Raw genomic sequence first — 12,821 nt, 5'->3', positions numbered from 1 at the left:
ATTGAAATTTATTTTATCTCTGGCAAACTTAAATACTTTGGGTGAAGCCTACTTTGAGATTCACTTGCTGGCCACTATTATCCCTTTCATCTGAGGTTTTAAAGTAAAATTAGTTACAACATAAAAAAATCGATGCCCATTGTCAGATGACTTATACAGAAAAAACATTGCTGTGTATTTTATGTAAACTTGAACTACATTAGCACTTAAAAGATTTTTTTCTTTCCTTTTGATTCGGTAGTTTAAACCATCAAACAATGGATCTTATCGAATTATTCAACAATTACCATTTGTAAACCCTTGAATTGGGATATAAAATACATATCAACAACATAACCCTACCAAACATAAATAAGATTAAGTTGCTGGATATATACACATACAAAACTTATGACAGAATGCTTCTATGAATTCAAGGGCTCGGTAGTAAAACATTCTAAGTGACATTTTGGTCATTATCAAGTTAAAAGTACAGGGTGTACACGATGAACCTCCGAGATATTGAAGTAATGAGAAATTAAAACACACACACTTGCACATTTTTTGGTAATTTTATTGCAAAGAGCAACTCAAAAAGTTTCTTACAAAAAATTACCACACTTTTATGTTAGCACCTTTAGTGACACGAAGAATGTCCAGCCGGTATTCCACTTCATGCAACAGACGTCATCAGGAATTATATCAATGTCAGCAACAATTCAGTCACGCAAAGCATTCACGTTTGGCACCTTCATTGAGTAAACTGCATCCTTAACACACCCCCAGAGGAAGACGTCCATAGGAGTGATATCTGGGCTACGTGGTGGCCAGGGGATAAGGCCCCTCGCCCAATCCAATGATCTGGAAAAGTGGGTGTTCCTCCCCGTGGGTTCTTCCACACACTCCCCTTTTCCAGAAAACTTCTGTATCATACCCTGGTGCTCTTGTCCATTGGTGGTGTTTTGTTAAAGACATGCCGAAACTTATGCTGCACCGTAACAATTGACAAACCATACCACAGTGTGTGCTTTCTCTTGAAAAAGCTACGACAGCACTGCCAAACATGAGCAAAAAAAAACAACAAAAAAACACATACACAAACTTGAGCGTATATGGCACCAAATATAAAAGACTGAATTGTCGTAACTTATTTTCTGATTTTTGACATTGCGTTGAAACCCCGGAGGTTCATCATGTACACCCTGTACATCTTGTAGTCCTTCATAAATAGAGTCTAACAGTTCTCATATTGTTTCGTTTCATCAACAGATGACAGAGCTAGACGTGTTGAAATTTATGGTATCTATGTATCTATCTATCTATCATGTAAAGTATGGTAAGTACGAGGGTGATTCAAATTAAAACATTAAAAAGTGCAATAAAATTCCGAAAAGATGTACAATTGATTTATAAGTTGGCAGGAGTTATCCTTGTAGTTGAAGAATGACCATGGTAACATGATGTTGCAATACTGAAGAAGGAAGCAGCATCCGTGCAAAGATTGCCACCCCATTGTCGACATGCACCACATTAGAGCAGCGATCTGTGATTCACTTTTTGAGTAGTGAAGGTGTTAAACCACTTTCAATTCACCGCAGGATGAAAGTGCAGTACGGTGATTCATGTGTGTCTCTGCAGCAAGTGTACGAGTGGTGTAACTTCTGTAGAGGCCAGGCCAGGCACACCGCGTGGTGGCAAACAAAAACATCACTGCAGTGGAAGAGCTTGTGAGGGAAAATAGGCGTATTACTGTGAAGGAAATAGCTGCCATTTTGGATATTAGTATTGGTTCAGCACACAATGTTGTCCATGATGTGCTGTAAATCAGTAAAGTGTCGGCGAGATGGGTGCCACATCAGTTGACTACTGAATTGAGAGACCATCGAGTCGATGCCTGTGAGGAACTTTTGCATTGTTTCCAGGTCGAATGTGATGGATTTCTGGAAAGAATTGTTACAGGTGATGAAACTTGGGTGCACTATCACCAACCTGAAACAAAAAGATCGAGCAAGGAATGGCACCATAGCTTGTCGCCAAAACCCAAAAAATTCCGCACGCAACCATCAGCAGAAGAAGTCATGTTCACTCTCTTCTGGGATGCAAATGGGGTAATTCTTTAACATTACATGGAAATGGTAGTAACAGTGACCAGAATTTCATATGCAGATCTGCTCCAAAGTCACCTTCATCCTGCAATCAGGAGTAAACAAAGAGGACTTCTGACTTCAGGTGAACTGTTACTGCATGACAATGCCTGACCGCATACTGCCCATTTAATGGTTGCAACAATCCAGGATATGAAATTTGAATGTCTCACACACACACCTTATTCACCAGATGGTGTTCAGATGGGTCAAAGAGGTGATGGGAGGAAAGCATTTCTGAAATGATGAAGAGGTGAAAACCATGGTGCACGAGTGACTACAGTCACAAACAAAATAATTCTTCTCACAAGATATCCTAAGCAATGGAATATGTGCATCGCACGTCATGGGGACTATGTCGAAAAATTATGTATGTATAATTTTTCTGTATTTCCTCATTTGCCTCATAATAAATAATTAAGGTTTTTATTTGAATCACCCTCATAGCATAGATGGTGGGAAATCGGTGGTTTCTGAATTGTAATGTGTCTCAAAGTTCCAGAGTATTTAGGCCACAGCGAAGGTGAGAACGAGTTAGAAAGTGTATATGATTCCCATAAAGATCTGGAATATGTACCACCAAAAACAAATGAAGAGGATACCGATGCAGAGCTGAGTAAAACTGTGCATGCCCACATATATTCTATTTCATGTAAAATGTGATATCTACAGTAGATACCATTGTTTACATGAAGCAGTGCTTATGATGGCAGTTTCGAAGTAAATTTTACTCTTGTACCTGGATGTGAATTGCCTAGTAGGGAAGCATATGCTTTCCTTCTACTAGATATAAATAACTGTTGTCACATAGAAACTACAATCAACTCTCAATACAACAACCTTTCACAGTTCCTGGGAAAAAGGTCATTATTTCGAAGGGGTCATCATTGGAATTTGCACAATTTTGATCCATCCTCGATCCCACACAAAAAAGTGTTAAAATTGTGCTTAGGCCTTTTAAATGGCTCTCGTGCAAACATAATTTTAATACAGTGAAATATGAATATATATACGTAATAATACATTTTTATCAAGTTCAAGGGACCAAAAAATGTCAACTTCGAATTAAACGACTTCAAGTTATCCGAACTTTTCAAGATGGCACCTATTTCTCAGTTCTAAATAAATTACTAGGGACATTGAATTTTCCTCACCTATTGGGTGAAAATGCGAAATGTGAAGAAACGTTGCAATTTCTAACATTCTGTAAATAACTACATCACCAATGATGAAATATGTGCAAGTTTTATTCGCGAAGTAACGCGAAATGTGTGCTTTTCCACAAAATGAATGCCTTTTCACGAAATAGATTTGAAATATCATCGAATTAAGTAGGAAACATGCAAAAACCAGCAATCAAGGCTGTGTGTTTACACTGCCAATTTGTGACGAAACTGTTGTCTAAAATAACCTGTAGTTAGCAGTTGCAAAAAAAAATATCTTCGATCACATCGGAAAAAGATGCAAATTGTGATTTCTCATGCACATAGTCTCTGTTCGAAAACTTTGCTAATTGCCGTGCTTGTCAAGCTGCATTTATTTTTTTCTCATAATCTCTTCACAGCTGCCAGTTACATTCAGCTTGCTAGCTGTAGCAATGATTTCAGGATTAGTCTGTCTGAGACAAGTAAGATAAGATAAGAAAGGCTTGGAGAATGAATCACCCTCCCACGAAGCCAAAACATAAACAAAAATATGCTCTCAGTTCCACGCCTTTTCGGTCAGCTGCATAGCAACTGAACAGATGTAAACAGCCGGCAACATGGCGCCAGCAACAAGTCCACGCAATCCATTGGAAGTCAATGCTAACAACTTTCTTAGGAATCACAATTGTTGCAACTTTCAGGGGAATGTGTGAAAGGGGTGAAAAATACAAACCACAGTTTTAAGTCTCGCTGTGCACGAAGTAAAATTAATCGATTAAAAAAAGGATGACTACAGTTGTAATCTGAATACCTTTCCCCAGTCGTAAATAGCCCATGGAGTACCAAGACCAGACACTTTTTGACTTTTTCGTTGTCTGATGCATAGTCAGATAAAATCGTTGAGATTTTAGATATCCCACTGGGAATCAAACCTGGGACCAGGACCACTCAATCTCTGAAAAAATCGCACCACTTCCCTTGGTTACGCAAATCATTTCCCGTGCAACAAGTAACGATGTTACTACTCCCGTTTGACTGTCGGTGCATACTGATTTCTGGCAAAATCGCTCTACTTTCAGTTAAACATTTCTTGCACAACAAATACAGACGTAATCGCTCTCGTGACAGTGGGTGACCACTCTTATCTACATGTAACTTGATTTTTTTTAAAATATTTTATCGTCTCATTTGTCAATTTTGGCTAATCGTGATGACGAGAATGAGTAATGGTATGGTGAAATTAATGAAGCGACACTCAGAAAGAACAACCATGCCAACACTGGGATTCAAACCCGGGACCCCTAGTGCCGTAGTTTACTGTGCTAACAACTCAGTCACGGAGGTCGGCTATATCTGCATATATCGCACCACTTCGATTGGTATTTTTGTGCAAGCAATACAGACATTGCGGCTCCCGTGTGACGATAGGTGCGGACTTTATCTTCGCTAGAACTGCGCAACATTGCTCGGTAATGAAGGGGGGAAAAAAAAGTTTCTTGCATGGGAAGTGCCGATCTTACGACTCCCATGTGATGAAACATGCACGTCAATTCATTCAGTAACGCAAAACACTTCACACACGACAAACAGTGGCATGCAAAGAGGGAGTTGATGGATTTCATAATCCCCTGTTTGGCCCAATATCAAAGAAAAAAAAAAAGAACATCGAAAGCAGGATAAGATGGCAAAATGAGGGCGAATTACTAAAAAAAAGTATACGGAACACCTGCTTTCAAAAATCTTCAGTGTGCCACTCACGACATATACCTATCTTACGACTTCCTTGCAATGGTAGGTGCGCATCGATCCTCAACAAAATCACGCCACTCGCAAAACTTTTCACGCACGACAAACAGTCGTGCACGCAAGGGAAGGATTTCGTAACACCCACCTTTGGCCCAGTATTCCTAAAAAGGGAACGACAACTACCTACCTTACGATTTCAGTGACAGTAGGTGCATGTTGATCCTCACCAAAATCCCGACACTTTGTTCGGTAACAAAACTTTTCTCGAAACCGTTTGTAACACTGCAGGTTGAGACTTGATATCAATATTGTAGGTTTACGTAGCATTTGAAAACTTCAGTACAGGAAAAAAAAAAAAGGAGGTCCCAGTCAAGATCTTGACTGATTTAAGGGGATGTGTAGGATTGGAAAAAAAAAATATCCCCTAAAGATGATGAACAGCCATGAATTTTCAAATGGTTTGGTATTAAAGTGCTAAAATCTAAGTGGGAAATTTCTTAGAAATGGCAGTTATACTTCCAGAAATGTTTGAAGTTATGTTTATTCATTTGCTGGTACAATTTCAAAGTTGAACATTCATTGTTCCAGATTCACCAAGACTGGAATAAAGAATGATAAATACAGGAAAATATAAGATTGCAAAATGTTTAAGCAGAAATTCACTTTAATTTGAATATTTCTTATGTACTATACAAATTTATCCCATTTGGCCTTTACACTTATACTGTCGCATGAAGAGGCATTCATTACCTGTATGTCCAATTCATGGCATCTTTGAGTCATTTGATCTCTTGCTTCTGAACATCTTTCTAATTCTTGAATAACATGCTTCAGCTGCATATCAATGTCACCTCCAACAGGAGCAGGGCTTCCTTCTTTAGTCATCAGTTCCTGAATAGCTTGCATTATTACTTGCTGTACAGATTCCTCCATGCCCATGATAGTCTTAATGTAACCTTTAGAGAAGAAAATACACAAATTAAACAATATGCATTTTATTTAGTGTACTGCATGGATAATTCAACACCAAACCACCGAACTAAATACAAAACATTCTGTAAAAAAATCTTGAAGACCACTACTTTATAATTCTTACATAAACTGTACAAAGAAGAAAAAATTCTAGGGCTGAATCGATACCACTTTGAAGCCATGCTGATGCCAATACCCCTACTCATTCCCACCAATAGCAATGATTGAAAACTGTAACACTTAGAAGTTGTTCAAAATATTAATAGGTAAGTATTCCACTAAATTGTATGCATTAATTTACCAAGAGTTTGTTTTGCTTTCAAACATTCAAGAATTACATCAGAATAAAATGAATCATAAATTCCAGTTTCTCACACAATACTGGTCCAAAATAAATCAATTGCAGGATAATTAGACTCCATGAAAGTGTCACGTGATATCTTTGCAGACCCTGAGGAAGAACAGGACACTGGAAAGAATTGGCTGATATAAGTAAATAAATTTCAATCAAAACTTTCTGATACTAACACCACTGGTATTGGTTGATACACAAATGCACACCTGTGGTGACAAAAGCAATGTAATATGTCCTATGCAAACAAAAAGGGTTACTCAAGATTGTTGAAGTTCATTTTTAAATCACAATGAGAAAAATGGTTTACAACAGTTGGACATATATGCAGTGAAACCCTGATTTTATGTTTTACAGGGGCTCCTAAATAAAAAAACAACATAAAATGCAGGGAACGTAAAAAGCAGGAAAGTATAACAGAGGAGTGAAAACTCAAGTGTCAGTGAGGAAGGATTACACAATTGACTGGGGGGAGGGTGTTGTGTCAAAAATAATATAACAATGGGGAAGAAGTAAGATTATTAATTCCTAAGGAAAAAGCAAGAAATGCTGTGAAAATCAGTGGTGGTTTAATGTGTCTCACTTTCATGGGTAGAGGCAGTGGATAACTGCTTCTAATTGCCACCTATTAGGTTCAATTTATGCATCTGATTGCGTGGGATCACCACTTATTCTGTAAACAGGTATTATTTGCTACTTTTAGAAGTCTCAGATAACCTGGGGAAGAGGGGATCACTAATCACTAATAGTTGGATGCAGTGTTCAATCCAACCACTTTCCTGAAGCTGAAATACTTGGCACTTTTTAGTAATTGCAAGACCAGATACCAGAGCGAGCATGGGGAAGTCAAACAGCCCCTTCCCCACCCCCTCCAACAACTGTTTTGACAAGAATATTTTTCCATCAGCAAGAAGATTAACTTTAGCATGTGCATTTTCAGCTTCATTCTGATAAACAAATGAAGTAGTATTTGTGAAAAAACTTCAGAGTAAAAATAAATCACAGTGATATATAGACTAGATCCAATCTTATTTCCAGAGGAATCTAAATGAATTTCCATTAAAAGGAAAAGTACAGTTCTTATCTAGTATCAGATAAGGGAGGTTGGCACACCATTCTTAATGTTTTCCATTGCCACCGCAGCAGACAAGAAAAAATGATTTTTTTCACAAACAAGCCCCCACCCCTTCCTCCCCATCAACTAGAAAGGATTCTGTAAATGCATGGGTAAAGAAGCAATTGGTGATCAAGCCCTGTTGTCAATTTTACACTTGCATTTTTGTGGAGGGGGGAAGGGTGAATGAAGACACCTCAGTCACACTTTTACATTATGCCCAAACTCTAAGAAAAGAAGAACTTAGTGAGAATCTGTTTGGCAACAGTGCATGTGTTCTCTGATCATGAGGCAGAAGGATCAGTTGATTTCATCTTGACAGGGAATGCAAAAAATGCCTTTTTCCTTCCTATCCGTGAAGGGAGGTGGGTGTGCCAAATACTGGCAAGTACAAAAACAGCTGATTTTTAACCTATCTTTTGTAATGGTTGGATTGACCATTACTGGTTTTGGTATATTGTATTAATTAATTGCTGGCCAGCTACAAGGTGTAGGGCTAAGTAATATGTTTCCATGAGTGTACTTTTATGTTATTACTGGATGTAAGTGTATGTGCTTATTGGATTGTGCTTTACTGGATATTAGATTCCCCTGTTTTTAATCTCCCCAGTTGGGGGAGCTAGCTAGCTGTCTTTCAAAGAACCGTTACAGTGGAATTTTTATGTGCTACGGGGTTCACGTTCGTGGACATTTACCCAGACTATAAAAAAGGCCAGTTGGGCTTTAGCAGAAAACAATTTTTCCCTATCGATTCGACAAAGAGGAACGTCTCCTCGAGTTTAGTCCACTTTTGGTGGCTAGACTTAATATAACAATGTAGCATTTGGTGTAAGTCAACCCCTATTGCTGTCCCAAGTCCCGTTTTAGAAAAGATTTTGAATATTTGGATATTTCCGTATTGAATAATTGATGCCCAAAAGAAAGAGTGAAGGCATTTGTAATGAACGGAATATCATTTAAGCTGAGTGTAGGCCCACAGAGATAGTTTTGCTAACTCTGCGGTAAAGGAAGTGCCGATGGTGTAAGCCATAGGTGCGCAATTATGTTGAATTAAAGAAATTGGTTGATTATGTTATGTAAATGCACACACTGAAACGCTATGTAAATATGTATGTGTATATATATATATATATATATATATATATATATATATATATATATATATATATATATATATATATATATATATATAACAACGTATAATAAACCAATATAATCCTACTAGAAATGTTATGATTTGCTGAATTAACTCCAAGAACTACAGTACCATCCAGTTTTAAACCAAATGTTTATTCACTTTCTGTAAATGTGTAACAAACCAGGGACTAAAAAATATAAATGCTATATGAAACCCCCCTTTCATAATTCCGGCACAAATATAATCTGCTCGCTTGGCACCCATGATGAGGTGAAAGGAGAGGTTGAAAGGATAATATAAGGGTAGTAATCCAGAGGACCGGATTTAAACCAGGGACTGGGGGGGCAACCTTTCACACTTTTTCACTCACAGGTTGATTGTCCTTATTTTTCAAGGTCAGTGGTTTAATAGCTAAATACAGTGGAACTTCTATTACATGTTCTTTAGGTGCCTGTGGGTGAAGAACTTAACTGCAGGAAAGTATGGAACCTAGGAAATATTCCTAATGCCGGGACCAGGATATTTAAAGTATAATCCAGGAAAATGTCAAATCTGGGATTGTAAAATCATAATTGTATTATGTAGTACAAAATATAACCTTGAACCAACCTTGCTTATTGTCGCAATTAACAGCACATCCAAGAATAAGCTGCAATAAGCGCCCCATTTCTGCAGGATCACTCTTCTCCCCTGAAATAATAATAAATGTGAAAACAAATTCTAATGTATCAAGGTACTGATAAACTTTCAACATTTGTAGCACATCAAATGAGTTTAGTTGCTTAATTGCTTCTATGAATAACCTTCCAAATATTAAATTTCTATTGTTTATTTCACTCGTTTCTCCAGAGTTTGTTGTATTTGTTTGAAACTACTTTAGATTTTGAATCCAATATATGAAGAATGACAATCGAAGTACAATAAAAAAAAAGCATTTAAAAATGTGGTTCCATAATTGTACAGGGTAAGTCAAAATGATGGACCCAATTTCAGACATTTATTCTGTGAAATATAATAAACAAATGTTAATGTGAGACATGTGCTAAGAAAGGTAAACTGTCAAAGTTTTTTTCAAACAAATCACAAGTGTTCTATGTGAGCACCTCGCGTAACATGGCACACATCAAGCCAATAGTCTATCTCCTGCCAAACCTTGTGTAGCATGTTGCGGTCAATATCAGCAATGGCTGAGGTGATGCGGGCAATGTTGTTGGAAGTGGTGGTACGTAAACATGATCCTTGACAAAACCCCACATGAAGAAATCATATGGGGTCAAGTCGGGGGAACGAGGTGGCCAATGAAGGAGAGGTCGATCCTCCGGAGATGCACGGCCTATCCAACGTTGTTCCAATGCCCCATTGAGATGGTCTCCAACGCTGCCATGGTAATTCGCAGGGGCACCATCCAATTGGAGAATGAAATCTGCGCTATCCTCTGCAAGTTGTGGAAGGAGCCATAGTTGCAGCATATCGAGGAAACAAGTCCTGTCACAGTACGTTCATGGAAGAAAAATATCCCATAAATCTTTTCATGGGAAATGGCACAAAAGGCATTCACTTTGGGAGAATTGCGTTCATGTTCCACAAATTCATGGAGGTTAACAGTTCCCCAAATCATTACGTTGTGTCTATTCACTTTCCCTGAAAGGTGAAAAGTTGCTTCATCACTGTAAATTAACTTCTCAGAGAACCCATCCATTTCCATTAATGTGAGGAAATCAGCACAGAAGGACGCGCGCAAAGCATAATCAGGTTCTTTTAAGGCTTGAACTAGTTGCAAGCGGAAGGGTTTCATTTGTAAACGTTTCCGCGGAACCCACCAGACAGTTTTCTGTGGAAGTTGAAGTTCTCTAACTGCCTGGTAGGTGGACTTCTGTGGACTCCACACGAAACATGTGTGCACTCGTTCCACTGTCTCTTCCCCAGTCGACAAACAGCCAGTCGATTTTCTGTTACAGATGCAGCCCGAATCTCTGAAATGTTCATACCACTTACGAAGGCCTTCCCCATAGGTGGTTCTCTCCGATATTTGGTACGGAAATGCCGTTGCACACTAATCACAGACTTGTTCACTTGATAATCAAGCAGACAGAAAGATCTCTGTTCTCCAGTCAACGCCATTTTCCTGCTCGCTGCTGACTCCTAGTGGTAGAAAGTGGGAACACTGCGTGGAAACTAAACTTTGAAAGTTAACCTTTCAAAGCGCATGTCTCACAATAACATATGTTTATTAGATTTCACAGAATAAATTTATGTAATCGGCTCCATCATTTTGACTTACCCTGTATATGAAAAACTACACAATAAATAAATGTTTATACTTACCAATTTTTGTAGCATCTGGAGGAATGAAATCTGTTATGTGCTGTCCTAGATTTTCCTGGTAATCTAGTAAACCTTTAATTACTTTTCTCAGGTTGCTAACCTGTAATCAAAGAAAAATCTAAATAGAAAACATTACTTTTGATTTTATGATGGATATGGTAAATATAGTTTAAGTATTACCTACGTGAAGTTTTAGTGTTTCCGCATTGCACAATTGGATTTTTTTTTTTTTTAAGGCTCACTGGCTTCATTCACTAAGGGTATGGCATCTCCACTCCAGACACCGTACCATTAGTGAATGAAGGTAATGAGCCTTCGAAATTAATCAGGAAAAAAAACCTATCCAATTGTGCAATGTGGAAACATGAAAACTTCATGTAGGTAATATTACTTATGATTTTAGGAAAAAAAATCAAGAAATGTGTTACAGTGCATTTTTCAATTCAAAACAATTTACTACAAACAATGTAATCTCACCTGAAGTTTTCACAATATGCAATATTCTTCATGCCTTCATTAAGTATGTTATGACATCCATGGATGTCCGCAGAATTTTTTTCCAGGGAGGGGCAAGCACAGTAGGCATATTTTTCCCCATAATAGTGATGCCCCCTCAAAAAACACTATTTCAGTCTGAAATTATCATGTTTCTTTTACGAATTTATAATAATTAACATAAATTACTGTGACTGAAATGAAATTATGTGTGAAATATATAATTTTTAGGTGGACATTCATTTTCCAAGGCCCCCTTGCCCCCCTTTGGGATGTCCATGATGGCATCAGGATGGAGATAGGTAGTATTGTGACACAGCTGGCAGAGTTCCGATTTCTAATGTTTAGCAGCACTGGATGATGAGTCAAGTGCTGGGCTGTGTCATCGGCCATGCTGCTCAATTGTGGTTCATGTCTATTGTATAGGGGGGTTTGCAATGGATATGTATTTCATCTTTCTCTCTCTGATCTTTGAAGAGTACAAGGTGCCAAATTAGATGTGCTTGTCTGGTGTCCAAGTTCAGCGCAGTCTTCTGTTGAAGGATGACAGCACGAGTTTCTCTATGTGCTCACTGTGGGGCAGAGATTGTAAGGCCTGTGGTGGTAAGGTGTGTGCAAGACCAGTCTTTGGTATTTCCCTCCTTGTTGTCACTCGCCTATTCTGGCTTGCAGAGTTTGAATGGTCCTGCCGACATAGTTGATTTGGCATTGAGACGTGTCCTTGTGCACACCAGGAGTTTGAGTACAATGCTAAATGCCAATGTTAGCTCAACTACATTGGAAGGAACATCTGAAATGTGCAAGGCATAATAGGTGAACACTTGAGTGATGCCAAGGCGACACAAATGTGCATGCATTTCCAGTGGAGTCGGAACTCTGAATCAGTGGAGGCATAGATGAGTTAAGATTCAGTTCTCAGACTGATTCATGTGGTACAACAATCTGGACAACAATGAGTCCATTTCCATACACTGAACAACACAGTACTACTTTTAGTGTGGTTTATGAATGTAAAATACTATACTGCATTAGGCACAAGATCAATAAAACCACAAATATTTTTCATGATAAATGAAAAATTCAAGATCACGATTATAATGACACTGAATTTTTCATTACAAACAATATCAAATTATTAACTGCTTTTTCTCCATAGTCTATCCTAAACTTAACTTGGACATTTAGGAATTTCCTCTGTGGATGCAATGTAATTCAGAATTAAGATAAAACAGTGCCTTTATTTGTGTGTTCAGATATTTTACCAACAAAAAATGAGACAACTACTAACCTTTAAATGTTTGTTGCTGCCTGCTCCCTTATTGATTTTCGCCATCCATTCATTATTAAACCATTCTGGTGCACTAATGGAAAAGAAAATATTGTAGATTTACACACACACACACACGTGTTT

The 12,821-nt window shown here is 38.0% G+C and overlaps 1 protein-coding gene across 3 annotated transcripts in view; it reads right to left on the bottom strand.

The window, feature by feature from the left end:
* The window catches only part of hook (hook microtubule tethering protein), a 96,811-nt gene that overhangs the window by 60,407 nt on the left and 23,583 nt on the right, over positions 1-12,821 (bottom strand). For all 3 annotated transcript variants that reach the window (XM_083117330.1, XM_083117329.1, XM_083117328.1), the window contains exons 3-6: positions 12,699-12,771; positions 10,916-11,015; positions 9,200-9,280; positions 5,765-5,970 (exon numbers count right to left, since the gene is read on the bottom strand). In XM_083117330.1, coding sequence (XP_082973456.1) covers positions 5,765-5,970; positions 9,200-9,280; positions 10,916-11,015; positions 12,699-12,771 — 460 coding nt within the window. The remainder of the gene's footprint in view (positions 1-5,764; positions 5,971-9,199; positions 9,281-10,915; positions 11,016-12,698; positions 12,772-12,821) is intronic.

The sequence above is a fragment of the Lepisma saccharinum genome, chromosome 2 (assembly GCF_977018435.1).
Source record: "Lepisma saccharinum chromosome 2, izLepSacc3.1, whole genome shotgun sequence".
Taxonomy (NCBI): Eukaryota; Metazoa; Arthropoda; class Insecta; order Zygentoma; family Lepismatidae; genus Lepisma; species Lepisma saccharinum.
This window is presented reverse-complemented; position numbering and strand designations above follow the sequence as displayed.